Source organism: Emys orbicularis, chromosome 1 (genome assembly GCF_028017835.1).
Source record: "Emys orbicularis isolate rEmyOrb1 chromosome 1, rEmyOrb1.hap1, whole genome shotgun sequence".
Lineage (NCBI taxonomy): Eukaryota > Metazoa > Chordata > Testudines > Emydidae > Emys > Emys orbicularis.
In genome coordinates, this window is record NC_088683.1 from 86,383,396 (window position 1) to 86,404,971 (window position 21,576).

Below are 21,576 nucleotides of genomic sequence, written 5' to 3' on the forward strand. Positions count from 1 at the left end.
TCCTGACCTGGTGGTTCCTGCACATCCCCTGTGGAACCCTGAAGCAAAAAAAACTTACAGCATCCAACTTCCTTCAGAATTACTAACTCCTACTCCAACTTGGGGCCTAGTGTTATCCATTTCATGTTAATTGGAAAGCTTATCAACTGACTGTTAAAAATTTAAACAATTGTTTATGTGCTCTCCCTTTGCAATCTGCAAAGCTTGAAATATGACAAGAAGAGGTACTGAAGTCAACATAGTGGCATCCGCACTGGTTACTAGTTTCTTTATTCTTCTAAGATGTCCTTGTGATCTTATAATTCATTCACTGCATCATATTTGGAGGCATGTTATTACATTTATATATTTCCTAAACATGATAAAGAATAGCACTAGGATACAATATTTACTAATCTGTATCACAAGAGACTCTAGTCATATCAAATTGTTGGGAAAGTATAACATTTACAGAATCTGTCTGAGTATGGGCCTACTGGCAGAAGCATCAGAAAATGGTGCTGGATTGTGATTAAGCACCTTCCCAGTTTCTAATTCACAGATGTTAAATCATCTAGCATTAGGAAATACTATAAGTATGGCTGGTATTTCCTAATATTGTAAAATATAGCTAGCCATTCTATCCTGGTTCATATGGGAAGCTAGACAACTGAATTAATCCAATAGGAATGGGGCAAGTACATGCTTATTATAATGCACTCCCACCATCACTCCTCTTCACTCTAGTTAATGACACAATACACTTCAGGTTTCTTACACCACCAGTAGCATGACCTCTTGTAGATGTGCTGGTTTGTAAAGTGGAAAGCTGGTAAGATTAAGGCAAAAGATTTACACGAGTGAGCAGTTTATAATAGATTTAGCCAATTACATACAGTATAATTGAATAGGCAAATAACTGCCACGGAGTATAAATTTAAGTATTTACACCTTAGCATTCAAGTGTTTTTATAGCCTTCATCCAGTCTGCATGTTTAAATTGCAAAATTAAAAATTTTGGTAGTTTGTACACACACATTTCTTTAAAAAAATAAAAGATCCGGACTAGTGGATTCATCTTGGTAGGATCATCCTTTCTATGGCACAGATAATGTGATCCCAATTTTTACAAAATATTGCAAGTAGAGTCACTGCAAAAAAAGTGCAGATGATATGGAAACGGCTCTTCATCATAGGAGCTATAAACTTTGCAATGGTAGAAACGCACACTAAGATGACGGTCATGAAGGCCAAGATTACATTTATACATTTCCCTAGGAGTACTTTGGCATTCACAGTTTCTGACTGCAGCGCTTGCTGTTCTTGCTGATGGAACTCCAGCTTAAAAACCCGAGTCTGGCAAGATTCCAAGGCTTCCTGTAGACAAAAAAGGAAAATAATAGTCAGCTACATTTCTACACAAAACAGTTTCTCATTCAGTATAAATTTATAAACTATTTAAACAAATACGTTGTGCAGACAATCAACTGTTGACAAAAATTATAAAAGTATAATCAAACTTGACAACGCTATCATAAGTGTGACATTTACATTTTTTCCTGGTTGAGAACAATAGTGTTCATGGTGTCTCATGTTTTCTGAATGTATAGGCTGAACTTCTCTAATCCGGCACTCCCTGGTCTGGCAACATCTGTGGTCCAGCATAGGCACCAGCTCTGGGGATGAAGCACCCACGGGAAAAATCAGTGGGTGCGGAGCATCCACCAGTGTCAAGTTCCCCCCTCTGCCTCCCTCCCCCCGTGCCTCACGCGCACCAGCGGCCCTGCGCTTACCATCTCCTTCTCCTCCTTCCCAGCGCTTCTGGAGTGCCGCGAACAGCTGATTCGTGGCATTCAAGCTCTGGGAGGGAAGAGGAGGACCTGGTGCCGGTGTCTGGGACCCCAGGCGAGGGGCGAGCGGCTGGGACCTGGGGCTAGCATGGAGCCCTTGGGCAAGACCCGCTGGCACTCTGCATTAACCTCAACAAATTCTCTGGTTCGGCACCGGTCAGGTCCTGAGGGTGCCAGACTAGAGAGGTTCAACCTGTACTGATGAGCTGAAGAACTGGGTAAGCTGTTACCATGGTAACTTCATTATATCAAACCAGCACCAAAATTAGTTTCTTCGCATACACCATTGAAAATGTTAGGACACTGCTGGCTTGCTGTAACACCAATTAAATCAACTGCAATGTGGACCCATTAGGTTTACACCTCCATTCTGGTCTAAATTCACTTTCATTCTCTTGAATGCCACCCACTGTACAATGATCCATGTCATAAATGCATTGTGAGCACGCATGTCTCTGGAGAACATAAAACTGAGTCACGCTGGCCACTTTCCAGCCTAACTTTGCTTACAGTTATATCATTTAAATATCAATATGTCAGCTTAAACGGAGATACAGTCCTCTTAATATTTTCTTGTAACAAGTAAAATGCAGAAATGTTTAGCTGTCTAAATAATACTGTAATTATAATTCACTTTCCAACTTGTTCTTTTATACAATAAATCACAAATTCCGATCATCTGGGAAAAGTGGATAACCAAGACCCCAGGGTTGTCATTAATCTTTAGGAAATGTCCTGCACTCAAAACACAGCTACCCAGACTTACTCTTTTCTTCAATCATCATTTTATACTTTCTGTAGATGGAACTCTAGTCTATAGTTTGAAATTAAGTTCCCCATCCCTTACTGACTTGGTCTTTTCTCATTTGATGTTTCTTTTGTTCTGAACCTGAACGTATAAATCTGGCTGTTGTTTAAATGTGAACTAAATGCTCTTTAACTAAAAATTACCCCTACCCCCCCCCCCCCCGAATTATTAACCCAACATATGTGCAAACATAAGTGACAAGTAAATAAATACATACTTTCCAAAACAAATCTGTTTAAAATCTTCTACTTCATTTACTGTGTTTAGTTGACTGTGGTAAAGTTCTCATCACTAAATACATAAATCAGTACAAGAAATGCAATTTCTTTTCACTACTTTAGGCGTTAATAAAGTGAACAACTCTTGCAGGAGAAACACAGGGAACAAAAGGTCTTGGTAGGTTAAAAACTTCTCAGTTCATCTGTAAACTGTATTAATAATTCACAAGTCTACATGGGTGTTTTACTAATGATTTGGGATCTCAGTCAGTTTTCAACAACTATACTGTTTTTCTACAATAAATTCAAAATTTACATAGGGCTCTGCCATGCTATGTTAGTATTCAGCTAGGAAGGGGTTTGGACATTATTTTATGTTAAGCACACAGCTGGGAATAGTGTTATCTTACTGCTGTTACAGAGCCAGCAGGGAAAGCAAAATTATTGCATTTCAGAGCATTTTACATTAGATCAGTAGATTCCTTATAGTGATGACAGAGCAGTAGATATAAGACACCATTTAGAATCCACAGGATTTTATTCATTCGATTATGAAACACTAGCAGGTAAAATCCTGGCCCCATTGACTTCAGTGGGAATTCTGCCACTGACTTCAGTGAGGCCAAGATTTCACTCTAGTTGGGTAAAAAATTGGGCCTAAATTCCTTAAATGCAAACGTTATTCCAAATTTTGCAAAATGTCTAGGCTATGTAATAAGTTGATTATAAAAATACCTGAACATCTCGTGACCGTTCACAGGCCTGATATGCCACTCTTTCTTCTATGCTGGCTAGCTCTTGTTTCAGGTTTGCAGTCTCATGCTGATGAAGATCTGTCAGATCGTTTAGCTGGTCTTCCAATCGTTCATACCTTTTTCAGGAAAAAAAGAAGTCTGAATTTAGCTCCTTCTACACAAATGATGTTACACCATGTTAGAATGCATCTGTACTTTAAAGTAATCTTTCCTTGTATCTCAAGTCACCCCACTTTGGTTTGTAATGAAAGGGATGGAGGGAAAGTTTCCCAAGGACTTACTCGGCAGACTGAAAGCTCTTTGTAAATACTCCTGGTTGGTGAAATAACAGAACAATGTTTGAAAGACCAAGGCATTTTAATACTGCAATATAAAAATAACTCAGTGGATAAGTGTATCCAATTCATGCTCTTCCTCCTTTCAGACCACAATTCAAATCTTGTCCTGGGGGTTTCTAAATATTTCCCCCACCATATAAACAAACTGAAATAAATTGCCTTCCCTACACTTGGAGAACTACACAAGGAAATTTTAATAAGTATTGTGTTTGTATGAATGTTTAATCTGTTAGCACAGTAGAAACTATATTAATCTCATTAACCAATACACTTATTATCACGACTAATATGACAAACAGGATGTTCTGCGTATGTTTCAGGGGGCCACGATTTTCAACAGTGACTAATTACTTTGGATGCCTAAACTTTACAGCTTAAATAGTCCTGATTTTCAGAGGACAGGTGCTCAGCGCGTTCTGAAAAGCAGGATCCTTTAAGGTATCTTAAGCTGAGAAGCTCAAAAATTGAGGCATCTAAAAAGTCACTAGTCACCTTCAAAAAATTTACCTTGTGTCTGCTTTTAGTCTCTGGGACCAGGTGCTGATACTCTGCAGAATATAACTCACACTCCACAATGGATGTTAAAGGGTTTACCAAGCAGCTAATGAGCCCACAAGGAAGCCGTGTTAAAGTATTTAAAACCAAATCTCTCTATACTTTGTTACACTGTGTCTTCAAACTTCACAGTCCCATAACAATGTGGTTGAGAACATATACCATACCACAGTGCAGGAAATGGCTCATCAATAAGGAAGTATTGTCAACTGTAAAGCTCTATTACATCAGAGACCACTTGTTAGATGCCAAATTACAATAAATCAGGAGCAGTCCATTGGTGACAACAGCACTGGCACTAATTGTATGCAACATTCACATAATGTAATGTCAGTAAAGTATCAGATAACAAAGCTTTCCAGAAAAGCCTTAGACAACTGCACAGAACTATCCAGTTCTATCAGATTGTGAAGTAGTACTGTCACAAATTTAGGTTAACAGAAGAAATCAAGAACTTTGGTACCTGACAGTGATTACTGAACACAAGTTCACCTTTAAAATAAAAAATTCATCACATAGTTTTGAATCAGTTCATATAGCCGTGCAAAAGCCATTTCAAAAGAACAGAAAAAGAAAATACCTGTATCTTTCCTCCTGCAATGTCTGAGAAATAAAACCATAGTCTCTTTGAAACTGTGCTTTTAAATTCTCTATGTCATCAGCTAATTGGGACTGTGTCTCCTTTATATCTCTCAGTTCCTCCAAGATCATGGAAAGCTTTGCTTGGCTGTCCAGAGCGTTTGTCCCACCAGGCCCAAAGGAATGGTTCCCATTACTATCTGCAGAGCCAGATGTCCCACTTGAGCACTCATCATCACTAACATATTTTGGTTTAGCCACAATAGTAGCACTGCCACCATAGGCCCTGGAACTAGTTTCTGGCCGAAATTCATCCAGGGTATTTTTCAGGTGAGAAATGTTGTCAGCACTACCAAATTTATTTCGGATCAAGTTTGCAAACTCTCTCGACTTGCTGAAAACAAACACTGGTGGTGTCAAGGAGACACCTGGCACACCCGATTTGCTGCTCTCAGCACCTTGGCCACTGGTACGAGATTTGCCATGGACATCTTTTAAAGGGGGATGGATATCCTTCAAGTTATCTTTCGAAATATCTTTGGAACTTTTGGAAGATCCATTTTGTTCAATGTCTTTGAGCTTTCGGTGATACTGTTCCAATTTCTTCTGTAGCTGGGCAATGGAGTGGGCAGATTTCTGGTTCTTCTTCTCAAAGACTTGTTTAATTCGTCCAGCCTGCTGCTTGTCCGCACTGTTCACCAGTTTTAAATATTCAGCCACATTTCCATCACGGGCTGTTTGTTCAATTTTGATCTGTTCTGTAACTTTCAAAATTTTTTGTTTCAGGCTATCTGCATTAAGTTTGACTTTGTGAAATTCTAAGATCCCATCAGGTACATCAAAGTTGAGGTTGGTGTCTGAACCCCCACGGCGAATGTTAAGTGGCAAGCTCAGAGTATTCATGTCATGTCTTTCCACCTGAAAAGAGATTAAAATTCAAATTGAAGACAGCTGTTTCTATTTTATATTTCAATTCTACCCAAAATTGGATTTCCCATCAAACTATTTCTATCAAACACTGGTCCGAAAGTAACTTACGAGTTCAATATGTGTTGAACATATTTTAAAGTATTTCTCACAAGTTATGTTAAATAATGTAGAAAGTGAAGACATGCTACTTATTCAGCCATGTACAATATGGGTATGAAAATACATGCTTGAGTTGACAAATGACAACCAAGTAGCTTGTCTTTTGCTTAAAAAAAGTAAAAGTAATATGAAGAATCAAAACTAGAACATTATAGGTAAAGCCAGGTTGGGGGGGGGGAGGTGTTGTTTTTTTTAAACACAAAAATGCTTTACCAGCATCAGGAAACATTCCCTGTAGATTTTCTATTATCAAAAGATTTATATCGTTCATGAATGGTAAACATCCCACTGTAGCTGGATGGACACTCATTAGTGGTCAAGTTCTCTCTTTCTATATCTCTCACTGTACTATCCAATATGCTTTACTGAGCTAAAGCCCAGTTATGGACCCAACTGATCAAACAAACAGTTGTTCTTACTCATCTAGACAAAGGTGTCTTGCAATTTACAGGAAGCTTTAGTGACAGCATGAGCCCCAATTTACAGTCAGATCCAATAGCATCCATTAGCTTTCAGTGTAGCTATCACAGAGAGAACTGGACACCCATTTGACTTTTCAAGTTTGTTGAAGGTGTCCAACAACTGGTTTGTTTCCGCTAAGTTGATTATATTTTAATATCAGCCTGGCAGTGTGTGATTTAAATGCCCACAACTCTCAAGAAAAGAAGAGTGTCTGAAGTACTGGACTCCTATGATTGCGTTCAATTGTAATCGCTTAGATGTTTTGCACATTGAACTTGGTAAGTATTCTCCCGAAGTGTAATAAAGTAGATGAATAGTGATTAAGCCACTTGATGATGATAATTGGCCAGAGCACTAAAGCTTGATTAATAATCTAGATAGCATATCAAAACAGCCTCAGTTTCCAAAGTACTAAAATATTTTCTCATATAAAATTACTGTGGAGTAGTGAAGTAGAATTTATCTAAGGAGAAAGTTTTCATATATCTGATCACTATCACACCAAAATATCCCCTGTCAAATAAGTGGGGGCACTTTGTTGAATCAGCCATAGCATCCAATTGATAGAGATTGCTTTTTTCAAATATACTGGCCATAATGGATTTCCCATGCATCACAAAGTCTTCATAAAAAAAAAGTTGTGCCAAAAAATACAGCCAGTCTTCAGCTAGCTTTGGAGAGAAAAAACTCCAGTCCAAATAAGTTAAAGGCATTAGTACCGACTCAAAACAGTCCCAGTGATAGGTAGTAAATCTTGGACAACCCTTTCACCACCACCACCCACCGTCCCCCAAGTCCTCACATTGTATTTTGTTCTGAATGTCATGCCTTGGGTATTTTTCTACATAGCACCATAAACCACACAGAGTTTGGCAAGCATTTAATTAATTCACCGCTGTGATAAACGAGCATTCAGCTTTTTAAAAGCTGAATAGTTAAAATAAATGCATTTTATCACTAAAAATAGCGTGTAGAGGAAGAACTAGAATGATGCCAGGGGTTACTTGCAGTACATTGACCTTTTCATCTCTGAAGAGCTGGGCTTTAGTCTTGGCAGTTTAGACCATCAATGAAAGTGAGTTTAGTAGTTTCATCCTAGTCCCCCACTGCACTTATTGCACAAGTTGCCCCATGACAATAGAACTGATGAAAGAACACTACGCCTTGTATAGTCAATTCTCCTCATGTATGAAATTTATTTCATCCATACAGAAGGGCATTTGGTTGAGCATTCAATGGCAAAACTGCTTTTAGACAAATCTCATGCATGGTTAGGGCTTTTTACTTATGCCTTTCTTACATTTTGCCACTATAGGAATATGAATGGATGATGCAAGAATCAATTATTCAAGGTCCTGTGTAAGAAACATGCAATGCAAATGCCTATTAATAAAAAATAAAATTAGATTGGGACATAGCACAGAAAGGGTTTGGCTACTTAACTTCATGTAGTGTGAACAGAATCTAACTACTGTATGCCTTTTTAGACTTGCAAGCATTGTCTACTACGAGGGGAGGTCTAGCCCAGTGGTTTGAGCATTGGCCTGCTAAACCCAGGGTTGGGAGTTCAATCCCTGAGGGGGCCATTTAGGGATCTGGGGCAAAAATCTGTCTGGGGATTGGTCCTCCTTTGAGCAGCAGAGTGGACTAGATAACCTCCTGAGGTCCCTTCCAACCCTGATATTCTATGAATTGATGGAGTATAAAAAGCAGCTAGTGCAACACTGATGCTTCTTATGTTTTGGGCCAAGCAGTCCTAAGAATGCAGAGAGCACAGTTCTGATATTGATTATTTCTTGTTAAGAATATTGGTTACTGTTGATGTCCCAGGGCGACTGGCCCCTTTAAGTGGAATCAGGGTCCAGTCTGCTTGTGACTGCCTTCTGCAGGACCACCAAGGTTAAATGACTGCCCCAGATGACTACTTAAAGGTTAATTGGTGAATGACAGCTGGACCTAATAAAAAGGTTATCTGGGTTTAGTTAGGGTAAGTACTCCCAAGGAAACAGGAAGCTTCTGAGGAAAGAAGCTATCAGGAGAGATCACCGGAGCAGAGAGTCTAGAAGGTGTATGTGACGGGTTGGATCACAGAAACCCCCTTGGGAGCTGCTACCCGATGTGCAAAGACTACCCCTGCTTCTGTTTTCCCTGCCAGCTTAGGACTCCAGCACCCTGTCTTGCTGAGCGAGACACTCCAGTCTGGCTCCAACACAGACCCAGGGTCTGAATCACTTGTCCCAAAGCTGCAAGTTTACCTGAAACCAGCTCACAGGAGTGTGCTTGTCTTTAGCACTCAGATGCCCAACTCCCAATGGGGTCTAAACCCAGATAAATCCGTTTTACACTTATGCAGGGCAAACTCATAAATTGTTCACCCTCTATAACACTGACAGAGAGATATGCACAGTTGTTTGCTCCCTCAGGTATTAATACACACTCTGAGTAAATTACTAAATAAAAAGTGATTTTATTAAATACAGACAGTAGGATTTAAGTGGTTCCAAGTAGTAACAGACAGAACAAAGTAAGTCACCAAGCAAAATAAAATAAAATGCGCAAATCTATGTCTAATCAAACTAAATACAGATAATCTCACCCTCAGAGATGCTTCAGTAAGTTTTTCTCAGACTGGACACCTTCCAGGCCTGGGCACAATTCTTTCCCCTGGTACAGCTCTTGTTCCAGCTTAGGTGTTAGCTAGGGGATTCTCCATGATGGCTCCTCTCTCTCTCTCTTCTGTTCCACCCCTTTATATATCTTTTGCATAAGGCGGGAACCCTTTGTCCCTCTGGGTTTCCACCTCCCCTCACTGGAAAAGCACCAGGTTAAAGATGGATTCCAGTTCAGGTGACATGATCACATGTCACTGCAAGACTTCATTACTCACTTGCCAGCACACACATATACAGGGAGACTCACAGGTAAACAGCCATCTGCAGACAATGGTCCTGGTTAATGGGAGTCATCAAGATTCCAAACCATCATTAATGGCCCACACTTTACATAATTACAATAGGCCCTCAGAGTTACATTTTATATTTCTAGTTTTAGATACAAGAGTGGTACATTTATACAAATCAGATGATCATACTCAGTAGATTATAAGCTTTGTAATGATACCTTACAAGAGACCTTTTGCATGAAGTATATCCCAGTTACGTTACATTCACTTATTACCGTATTTTCTCTAAAACTATCCCAGTTACATTATATTGACTTATTATCAAGTTTTTATAAAACCATATAGACTGCACAATGTAACAGTGTACTCCTGGAGACAGGAGATTCTTAAAAGGACAGCTACAGTTGACAGGCATCCAAGGCGGCCTGGTCTCAGCAAAAGGATCTCCCAAACAGTTGTAGGAAGCCCAGCCTGCCAGGAACAACGTGCTGCCTTGGAGAAGAGCTGCAGCTGACTGGTCTCCATGGAGTTGGACCCAGAGAAGGGCCTTACCCAGGTAAAGGCAAGAGATCTAACTCCAGAGAAAGGGACCTAAGTCGAGAGAACCCTGGTGGTAATGGGCCTGGTGTTATGCTTATAAGAAGCACACAGGATCTTTTTCAGGGAAAAAGGCAATACGCCGCATTTAGGGAGAATACAGCAGCTGGCATATGCGTTTCAGTTTTACACACACACAATGCACACAGTCCTGCCAGTTGATGTTTATAGTTACCAGTCCAGAATCTGGATCAATCTAGTGGCCAGCCAGATTGGTCACAGAGGGGAGCCGGGCTCTGTCGGTCACGATCTGATGCTCCTGGAATTGTGGCAAGATGAACCCAAAGTCCCATGGCCAAGCACCCTGTTCTTAGTCTTTTTTTCTCTGTCGAAGTCTATGGATTTTTCTGTTAATAAAGAGACCTTCCAAATAAAGAGACCTGAAGGTCTGCCTGAATGTTTATATCCCATGTGCAGGGAAATCAAGGGAGGCCTAACCCTCAGCGCCAGGCCTGACCACAAGCAGGTGCCCCAAGACAGTCTGCACTACTGGCAGTCCACTCACTGTGGTATCTGAGCACCTCACCAATTTGCTCACATGAAAAAATATTGAGCAATATGCTCAATGAATCAAACAGGATTATTTACCCCCTTCTTGCTTGCATAGAACGCTAATAATAATTACATATGTGCATCAAGAGGAGAATCAGCTCTATTAAGCCAATCCCATTTCAGTATTAACTTAGATTCCACACACAGCGGTTCAATGTTCCATCCGAAAATTGTGATCAAAATACTACACTGTTAAGGTGGGTCACTGATGTACAAGATCTTATTTCCAGAAATACTTGTATTTCCAGAATGGTCTTAGACATTATAACGAACAGTAAAAATAATTACTTAGCTTTATATACCAATTTTCAAACAATAGCTAATAAATCTTCACAATACTTCTGTGACAGATAAGCATCTCCAATATTACATGTGCCAAAACTCAGGCACAGTGACATTAGATGACTTGCCCAAGGCCACACAGAGAGTCAGTGTCAGAATCAGGATTATAACTCAGGAGTTTATGTAGTCAGTCCACTAGCCCACATAAATGAATGTCTGATCAGAAGCATTTACTGTATCTGGCTAAATCAACAAAGGGGATGGCGGGAAGCCTAGTATAAAATAGCTTCCAGAAACAATGCAAATCACTTTTGAATAAACCTTGACACAAAGTTATCCTAAAATAAGTCCGTGAACCACACATACACACGCAAGTCAGACTTGTCACTGATGTTATCCAGCACAAACTGTACATTGCTTCCAGAAATGGGTGGTTCTGACTACAATCTTTATAGTGTTTACTTCCTTTAGTACAAAAGTGTTCTAAAAATATTTTGCAATAATTGGATAGAAGCCTGAATCAGGTCTCTTCTCCCTCATGTCCCTTACTGCAAAGTGCTGGAACAGCTAATGGTCACAAAGTTCAGTTCTTACCCATGCTATGTGACTTCCCCTCCCTACCCGGTCAGGAAGGTATAAAGACAAATCAGGCAAATATGGAGTTCACATCAGCCAAAAAAGGTGTCAAGCAAGTCACCTTTGCAGGCAGTGGCAGCACCAGTTACCTTCATGCTAACCATGCAAGGAGCATATCGGGACCATCTGTGTCTTGCATCAGTGAAGGAGAGCCCTTAAAAAAAAAAAAAAGTCTACCTGGGGGAGGTCTGAAAGGAGTGGAAATATGCTGTCTTGACTAAAAGAAAAGCAGTAAATGGGAAACTGGGATAGAAGCTGTTGAGCAGCAGAGGAAGCAATCCTGAGACAGACGTGGCACTAGACCAGAATGAGGAACGCAAAGCATTAGCTAAGAGCCTGAAGGAATCTACTGTGCTTATGTGGTGTTAGACACACATCCCATTAACTCCCTGGTGGAGCGGAGGAGACTCAGACTCATGCAATGGCTGTTGATGGAAATGTTAGGCGTTTTTTGCGGGGTGAGGTGTAAGAGTGGGGGACAGAGGTGGGGGTGGGGGGGAAGAACAGTGCTATGTTGTGGAGGGAAGGACCACACACCATCCCCAAAAAGCCTAGTCGAGAGCTATTTGTACCATTTACACTGCTTAAGATAGCTTTAGAGATTTATAGTCCAGGAGCTGAGCAGCCAGGGCCTTTCCTGCTGGGGAAGCCAGAGTTCAACAGCGCACTGGATGGGTGTCTACAAATGCCTGTTTAAAATGTGTAGAATAAATAAAAAGCAAACAAACAGCCCAGCAGGCCAGCTCACAGCCTTTCAGGGGTGCTGGGACAATTTGTATAATGGGGATGCTGAGAGCCATTGAACCAAACTGCAAACCCTGTATAGGATGGAAACCACTTCAAGCCAGGGTGCGGCAGCACCCCCAGTTCCAGCACCTATGCAGCCTTTATGCACTCAGGCTACGTCTTCACTACCCGCCTGAATCGGCGGGTAAAAATCGATCTCTCGGGGATCGAATTATCGCGTCTCGTCGGGACACGACAATCGATCCCCGAATCGACGCTTGTACTCCACCAGCACAGGTAGGAGTAAGCGCCGTCGACGGGGGAGCCGTGGCGGTCGATTTGCCACCGTCCTCACAGCGGGGTAAGTCGGCTTGGATATGTCGAATATAGCGTAGCTGAATTTGCGTATCTTAAATCGATCCCCCCCCCCAGTGAAGACGTAGCCGAAGAGACCTTTCCTGGACTACCCACGTGAGCCCTTCCTAGGCTGAAGTACAGTAATCCAGAGAGGACATTAGACCAGCTGTTCAGAACACTGAACCAGGTACAGGGCTAAGGACTTTAACACTGGCCAAACAATTAACATGCATATCCTCTGTCTAGTATAAATGCATTTTGGAGAAGTGGGGGTTGGGTAAGAGGCAACCTGATGTAAATAAAGTGTATTGTTTTTAGACATCTGCTTGTGCTTTGAAAAGTGGCTCCACAAAAATGGCAATGGGGAATTATTTGTGTTAAAGTAGTGCCTATATGTCGTCCAATCAGATCAGGGTCCCACTGTATTAGGGATGTGGCAAAAAAACAGTCCATGCCTCAAATAGCATAAGTCTTTTCTTAAAATGATATTTTTAGAGGTGTGTGAAACAAAACACATGAAGAGAATGGAGAAACAGGGATGAGTGCATATACTTTCCATAGACTGACTGTGTGCACAGCCTAGAGGTAGTTTGGGGGGTTTCCCCTACTAGTGGAAACAAAGCCAAAAAGTCAACGAGAGATCTCTTTATCAAATATGCTCAGTTCACAATTCCCTCCTCCTACTGTGTCCTTCAAGTCCTTTCTTCTTCCTGAAGTCTACTGGAGCAGTCTCTGATGTAGAAACCCTAAGCTAGCCCTTCAGGGTATGTCTACACCGCAAAAAACACCCACAGCAACACAGTTCAGAGCCCGGGTCTACAGACTGTGGCTCATACTATGGCACTAAAAATAGCCATGTAGACATTCCCGCTTGGGCTCTGATGCCAAAGGGGGGGTGGATTCATTTCAGAGCTCGAGCAGGACCATCTACCCAGCTATTGTTTTGTCCATAATGCAAGTTCCTCAAATCTGAGTCTGGAGACTAGGGCTCTGAGACTTGCAGCTGCAGGTGTCTTTTTGCAGTGTAGACATACTCTCAGGGCATATCTACACTGAACTCCAAGCCCAGATCTGTGGGACACAAGCTGGTGGACTCGGAGTTTCCAAGCCCATGTTTAAGCATCCACACTGCATTGTAAGCCTAGGTTTAAAATTGCTGGACCAAAGTTTCACAGCCATGCAAACATGTCCATACTGCACTATGCAGACCTTCTGACAGGTCCATAGCTTGAGCTGTGGCCACACAGGAAAATGAGAGGGGTTGTCATAGGAGGCCCTGATGTATGGAACCTGTTCCTCTTGATGTCATCTCACAGCCAGTCTATTGTTTTAATACAACATTACCGTTTGTGAGGCTGTAAGCAAGGACACATCAGGAAAGCTGAAGTTACGTTTCCAACATCAGTGTCACACACAGCCCTCGTTGAGCTCCCCCTCATTAGGCTACTGTGTTTGGGTCCCAACAAGTTAGATCTGTGTGGTCTTAAGCTTCCCTAGGTCTGAAGTAGGGTGCAGTGCTGTCTCTTTCCTTGGGCTCTGTGGCACACTTCCCGGGCATTGGCTCTGTCGGTTACCCTTTCATGGAAGTGGGATCCCGCAGGCCAGCTGCACTCGACCCCCACTCAGTTGCTTTAAACCCTTTCCCAGGGCTGCAACCTAGGGGGCACTCTGGGTTTATAGCTCACCTCTTTGGGGACATGCGATAAAAGAAGCAAATAGACAAGTTTTGTACCTGTGTGAATTTCCCTACCTCCGTTTTCTAACCATTCTGAAACATTCTTTGGGCTTAGGGCAGAGTCCTCTAAGGCAGTGGTTCTCAAACATCATTGCACTGCGACCCCCTTCTGACAACAAAAATTACTACAGGATCCCGGGGGGGTCGGGGAAGCCCAAGCCCCACTGCCCCAGGGCGGGGAGCCAAAGCCAAAGTCCAAGGGCTTCAGCCCGAGGTGGGGGGCCTGTAACCTGAGCCCTGCCATCCAGGGCTGAAGCCCTCTGGCTTTGCTCCTAGGTGGAGGGGCTTGGGCTTCGCCTTCAACCCTGGGCCCCAGCAAGTCTAACACCAACCCTGGCGACCTCATTAAAATGCGGTCGTGATGCACTTTGGGGTCCCAACCCACAGTCTGAGAACCCTTGCTCTAAGGAGTTCAGGATCCCAGTTCTTCACATGGCTTTCTCCTCCAAATGACAGTCTCTTTCTTCCTCTCTCCTGTGCAGCCAGTTTCCTTCTGCTCTCTTTCCCAAGCTTCCGCTTATCCCCCTCCCATCCCCATAATCTCAGGCTTTATGAGAGTCATCCAGAGTTTGTAAATCCTACCAATAAAACCCAGTCTTTGTTCTGCTTCTGGGAAATTCCACTGCTCTAGATTCCAGGCCCCTACATAGAAGTTGGAAAAATTTGGTTTCCCCTAAGCTTCAGCCATCCCCTTGTCCTAAGATGCTCCCATTTGAATGGGAGCCATTCAGGTTAACGTATCTCCATTGTCATGCCTGTGTCACCAACCCCTGGAATTTCACTCGATCACGGAGGTAAAAAGACAGAGAAGGCAAACAAAGCCCTACATTCAAAATGGAGTTTGCAATCTGACCCAGATACACGTACAGAATCCCCAACATCAAACAGAATTTATAAGCTGTACATAGATTCCCAAAATGATCACAATCAGTAAAGCCAATATATCTTTTTTTAAAATTACTCCATATAAGGAAATACAAAACACAGCACACCCAGAAGTTACATTACTATTGCTATTGGAACCACAATTTTTGAATTTGACACTCTCTTGTCAACACTGCATCAACTGCCCTTTATTTTATTTATTTTTTGTGTGTGGCATGTAATAATAATACAACTCTTGTACAGGGATCTCACTGGACATGCTTAATGAAAAGCACACCGTTTCAAAGTACTTCTACCTATGAGGAACACAAGGGGTGCCTTTAGAAGAGTATTTTGACTAGAAGAGTACACCTGTTACAATTTATCCAATAGGAGACCAGAAAGCAGCTGGCACAGACCCAGAGTTAGTGAAGTTTTGGGATGGTGATCCTTCCTATCTCATTTCAGACTAAGAGCTTATTTACACAGAAACTATAAACCAAATAACTAAATCAGTTTTAATTCACATCTAAATTATTTTGTTGCAAATCTGCATGTAGACACACCCTCACTTTGGATTCAGAGCATCCACATGTGCCGGGCAATTAATTGCATCCTTTTATGAAGGACTGTGACTCTTGGTAACATGCTTGAAATAGTGGATGGCTTTGCGGCAATGGGATTCCCTAACTGCGGAGGGGCGATAGATGGTCCGCATATCCTAATTTTGGTGCCAGATCATCTATGGTATTGCAGGTGTTTGTGGTTCACCGTGGCTGTTTCACTGACATCAACACAGAGTGGTGCAGGAAGGTGCATGACACACGCATCTTCAGGAACACGGGCCTGTACAGAAAGCTCCAAGCAGGGACTTTCTTTCCAGACCAGAAGATTCCAATGGGGAATGTCAAAATGCCCATAGTGATCTTGGGAGACCCAGTGTACCCCTTACTCCCATGAAGCCTTACATGGGAAACCTGGACAGTAGCAAGGAGCGCTTCAATAACAGGCTGAGCAAGTGCAGAATGACCGTGCCTTTGACAGAATAAAAGCATGCTGGTGCTGCCTTTATGGCAGGTTAGACCTAAATGAGGAAAACATTCCCATGGTCATAGCAGCCTGCTATGTGCTCCATAATATTTGTGATGCTAAGAGGGAAAAGTTTCCCCTGGGGTGGAGCGCGGAGGCAGATTGCCAGTCTGCTGAATTTGAGCAGACAGATACCAGGGCTATCAGAGGGGCACAATGGGGGGGCTTATTCAAATCAGGGAGGCTTTGAGGCAACATTTTGACAATGAGCTCCAATAACGTGTCTTTCTAGACAGCACTCTGCCATGCTTTGCTAACATGCCACCTTGCATGAAAATTTTGATGACTCCTGACCGTGATTTGTACTTGGCGAATGATCAGATTGCCACTGTGTATTAATTCCAGCAGCAACCACGTGTGGAGGAGACAAATAAAGCTCAGTTATCTTTCAGAGAGTATGTTTTTATTAAATACCAATTAACAAAGCACACAAAAGGCTTGGTGGGAAGGGAGATCACAGTGCAGGGCAGCGTAGGCTCTTATAGTTGTGTGTAAGTCCAGCTATCTTTCTGGAAGCTGTCCGAAGGGGTAGAGTGAATGGGGTACTGAGACAGGCCTAGAAGTTGCAAGGAATATGTGGGAGGAGATTGGGGAGGGTATGGAAAGCAGTTCTATATTGGGTGGGGTGGGGGGGCTGAGCATACATGAATTCTGCCTTCTGTGTGATTAGGGACTTCAAAACATCTCTGTTTGCTCCTCCATCACTTTTATCATCTGCTCCTGGACATAAGTGCTGACTCCATGGGTGCTCTGGTGCTGGGGAAAAATTTCCCATGGGGAAAAATTAGTGTGTGCTCCACACCCACTGACAGCCAAGCTCCCCTCACCCCCCGCCCCACCTCCTCCTCCCATGAGCACGCCGCATCCCTGCTCCTCCACCTACCTCCCAGCGTTTCCTGCCTGGCCACCGCCAAGCAGCTGTTTGGCAGCGTTAGCATGCTCTGGGAGGGAGGGGGAGGAGCGGGAACGTGGTGTGCTCAGGGGAGGAGGTGGGGATTTGGGGAAGGAGTTGGAATAGGGGCAGGGAGGGGGCGGAGTCGGGGCGGGGACGTTGGGGCAGTGGTGGGAAGGGGGCAGGGCAGGGGCAGGGCCGGGGGGGGCAGGGTTAAGCACCCCCAGGAAAGAGGGGAAGTCGGCGCCTATGGACCTGGACCATTAAAATTCACTCCTGGCTCTCCTTTCTACCCTGCCTTCTATTTTATAATTTTCTTTTAAAGTCTCTCTCCATGCCATGTGTTCTTGTTTTTCAGCCTCTGAGGATTAGAGCACCTCTCAAAACATGTTCTCCTTACTCCTTGGTCACGGAAGTGCTCTGCCGGTGTGGGGGGTGGGCCCCCTGCAAGCCACATCTGCAGAAGCACAAGAAACAGTAAACAGAAGCATGATTGCTAGTTCACGCACAGCATCGAATCACTATAGTAAAATACACCTTTTTTAAAATACAAATTAGTTTCTCACTGTTCCATGGCAAGCACACAGCTCAGCGAACATCCTAAATATGGTGAGTTCAGCCCGCAGGTGGAGAGGTGGGGCTCAAGATCTCAGTGGTTTTTTAAGGGGATCAGTACAAGAGTGTGAGAGAGAAAGTGTGTGTGCGTGTGTCTCATTGAAGCAGTTAGCTTACGTGTGTGTGTGTGTGTGTGTGTGTGTGTGTGTGTGTGTGTGTGTGTGTGTGATTGAAGCAGTTATCTTACTTCTGAGGGTAAGCAAGAATGCATCTCCTGCATGCATGCGGCTTCAGACCGGGTCCCTTTGCTGCTCACGTGTGTTCAGGGACCAAAGCAGCACAAGTGATTGCTGAGTGGCGCGGGAAAGTTTCTTACAATGGGGGAAGGAACAAAGCAGTTCTGCCAAAGAACCTTTGGCAAAGAATTGGTGAGTACCTCCAGGAAAGTTTCCTAGAGATCTCTGTGGAGGATTCCTGTGAAATCTTGGTGTGCATTAACAACACACTGTTACGCAGCACTTCTTAGCTGTACAGGGGAATGTGGAGCACACGCAAACACAGCTAGTCTTGTACATTTCTATCCCTTCACCCACTTCTAGCATATACAAAGCAAAGGACAGCTCTACCTCATATAACCAAGCAGCATCAACTCAAAAAGATCACTTACCAGAGCTCTCCTCTCCTGCATCATGCGCGCCAGAGACAGACAGCTAGGACTGGCTAGATCCCTCCGGACTGGAAAAAAAATCCTGACTCGCCGCGCCACCAGACAACTCTGCCATGTGCTCCACATCGTCCTCCAATTTGACCTCCTCAGGGTTGAGTCCTTTGTCTCCAGTCCCGCCGAAGCATCCATGGGACTCTTGGCGGTGAGGTCGCTGCTAAGGATGGCATCCAGCTCCTTGAAGAAGTGGCAGGTCTTCGGACCAGCACCAGAGCAACGGTTTGACTCCCTTGCGTTCTGGTACACCTGCCTCAGCTCTTATCTTCGCACTGTACTGATGTGTGTCCCATTTGTAGCCCTTTTCCAACATGTCACAAGAAATCTGACTATAGGTATCGAAGTTCCTACGGCTGGAGCGCAGCTGGGACTGCACAGCCTCCTCTCCCCACAGTGCCAGCAGAGCCAAGAACTCAGGAGTGCTCCAAGCGGGAGACTGTTTGCCACATGGAGCCACCAGGGTCAGCTGGGAAGATGCAATGTGAGCTGTCCATGCCGAGCAAACAAGAAGTGGAATTTCAAAAATTCCCAGGCCTTTAAAGGAGGAGGGGCAGAAGCCTGTGTGCTTGAGTGCAGGGCAGCGGAGTTTGAATCGCTGACCAAAGCGGTCAGGATGGGCATTGTGGGACATCTGCCGGAGGCCATTTACAGCAACATAGCCAAGTGTTTACACTGACACTTTGTCGATATAACTTTGCCGCAAAAAGCTCTATGCCTCTCGTCGAGGTGGATTTATTTTGTCAGCAAAGCAGGAGAGTTTTGTTGGTGGAAGGAACATTGTAGTGTGTACACCTCCACCCTTTTTGCGAAGAAAGCTGACTTGTCGACAAAACTCTGTAGTGTAGATAAGGCTTCAATGCGTGGGTGTGCTCTGAGAGTTGATACAAGACATTTTGTATCCCTTTTTCTAAATCGATTATCTTGCTCATTTCTTACTACTTGTGAGAAACACTTCCCCACTGGGAGGGAGGGGGAAAAGTTGACCGGCAGGGCTGCCAGCGAGCGGGCGGGAGGGGAGCTTGGCTGCCGGTGGATGCAAAGCACCTGCTAATTTAGCACCCAGAGTCAGCACCTATGTCCTCCCGCCTTCCTCACTGCCCCCATTCTCTGGTTTGTAGGGCCTTTCCCCACTCTGATTCATCACCCTCTACTTACACAAATACTTCCCTATTCCGTGTAGATAAGTTACTGAAAAATCATGAAATGTGCCTGTTCTGCACTATAGCCAACTTTTGTGATTTTATTGCCAGTCTTGGGCTATTTTATGTTTTTCTTTAAGCCCCAACTCTCTGCCACAGGGCCTTTAAAGCTTCGTTCCTACTGTGGAGTCCAAAAGTGTTACCATTTAGAGATTTTAAAATCACTTTAAAACTGGATAGAATCACCATGACTGGTTTGCATGAATTATTTCTTTGAGGCTGCTGCAAGGCTTCATTTATAAACAACAGAACAATGATTCCATCAAGCAGATTTTGATTTGTTTTAATTCTGCAGCAGCACATCCTGAATACAAACAATTGCATCTTGTTCCGCACATGAACTGAGTCATTTGCTTATCCTCTCCTTCACTCCCTTCTCCTCACACTGGATCAACAAAGGAAGCTCAAAAAATACAAGTGTCTGCTCTCAAAAGAATTGCAGATATATACAGTTCATTAAACAGGTGCAAACAGTTTCATATCCTACATAATATACTGAATTGTCCAAGTGATAATAAAAATTTGCAAAAGCTACATGACAGGTAGAATAGCTAACAATTAGTGAGTTGGCAAATGTCAATTTTCAGTGCTATGCAAAACATTGTAATTGTTCCAGGGCTAGCTGCAATTCTCCCTCCCTTGTCACCCCCCCAATGTGTCAGGCTTCATGCCTTTACCTTTCCTCAGGTGAAAACATGCAATTCTCCCACTCTTAGGGTACGTCCAGACTACCCGCCGAATCGGCGGGTAGTAATCGATCTATCGGGGATCAATATATTGCGTCTCGTCTAGACGCGATATATCGATCCCCAAACGCGCACCCGTCGACTCCGGAACTCCACCAGGGTGAGTGGCGGTAGCGGAGTCGACGGGGGAGCTACGGCCGTCGATCCCGCGCCGTGTGGGACCCAAGGTAAGTCGAAATAAGATACGTCGACTTCAGCTACGCTATTCCCGTAGCTGAAGTTGCGTATCTTACATTGACCCCCCCGCAGTGTAGACCAGCCCTTAGGGTAGGTCTACTCTGCAAACAGTGGTGTGCGAGAGTCACTTTTCATCCAGCCAGTAGGCCTTTGTCTTCTCAGTTTCCTGGGCTTTTGGTTCTGCTGCCCAAAACCGCTTTGGTCAACTCTAACAGGAGGCTGAGAGTCAGTCTTCTCTGGGACAACTGCTCTTCCATGGTCTTGTCAAGTTTTCTTGGAGCATCTTATCTCCAGTCATTGATTTCCCTCTTGTTTGTTTCCCCAACAGTCCTGTTAGTTTAGCCCAGCAGAGTCCTATAGTAAACATCCCAATATTTATCCCCATATACTCAAAGTAAACACTCCAATAACCAGCTCACAGAATATTCTGAAGTTATTATAGAGCTGCTCCATATTCACCACAAACTGTACTTCAGGATTAAATACAATATGTTCTTTCAGGGACTAGATTTGTGTATATTTAACTGACAGAGCAAATAAGGCATGCTGGTGTGTTTTAATGGTCCTATCATACTGTGCAGCAACACAAGAGCTTCAGCTTAGTAAAAAAGATAGTCACTAGTCTAAAAGTGTAAACAATATATGCAAGTCCAAAAAATGAGTATGCATATCCCATATAATTATAAAATGTATGCAAGCTTATCTTACTAGTACTGTAGGCAGTCCTAAATAACTTTATTAGATTAAAAATCCATGCACAGTGTACCTAGAAGTAGCAATAAACCCAGCACAACCCACAGAAAACAGCTACTTTTCAAGGCAGTACTGGATCAAGTCAGGTCACAAAAATATGTGCACTCTGTAAAGTTTTATACCCTGTCCTTTCATTCTACTGTATCATCACAATCCACTG

At 43.3% G+C, this 21,576-nt stretch overlaps 1 protein-coding gene across 1 annotated transcript in view; it reads right to left on the reverse strand.

The window, feature by feature from the left end:
* Positions 1-1,053: 1,053 nt before the first annotated feature.
* The window catches only part of TMCC3 (transmembrane and coiled-coil domain family 3), a 66,741-nt gene continuing 46,218 nt past the window's right edge, over positions 1,054-21,576 (reverse strand). Inside the window, exons 2-4 of the mRNA XM_065418761.1 lie at positions 5,084-6,000; positions 3,591-3,726; positions 1,054-1,356 (exon numbers count right to left, since the gene is read on the reverse strand). Of these exons, the coding sequence (XP_065274833.1) occupies positions 1,054-1,356; positions 3,591-3,726; positions 5,084-6,000 (1,356 nt within the window). The remainder of the gene's footprint in view (positions 1,357-3,590; positions 3,727-5,083; positions 6,001-21,576) is intronic.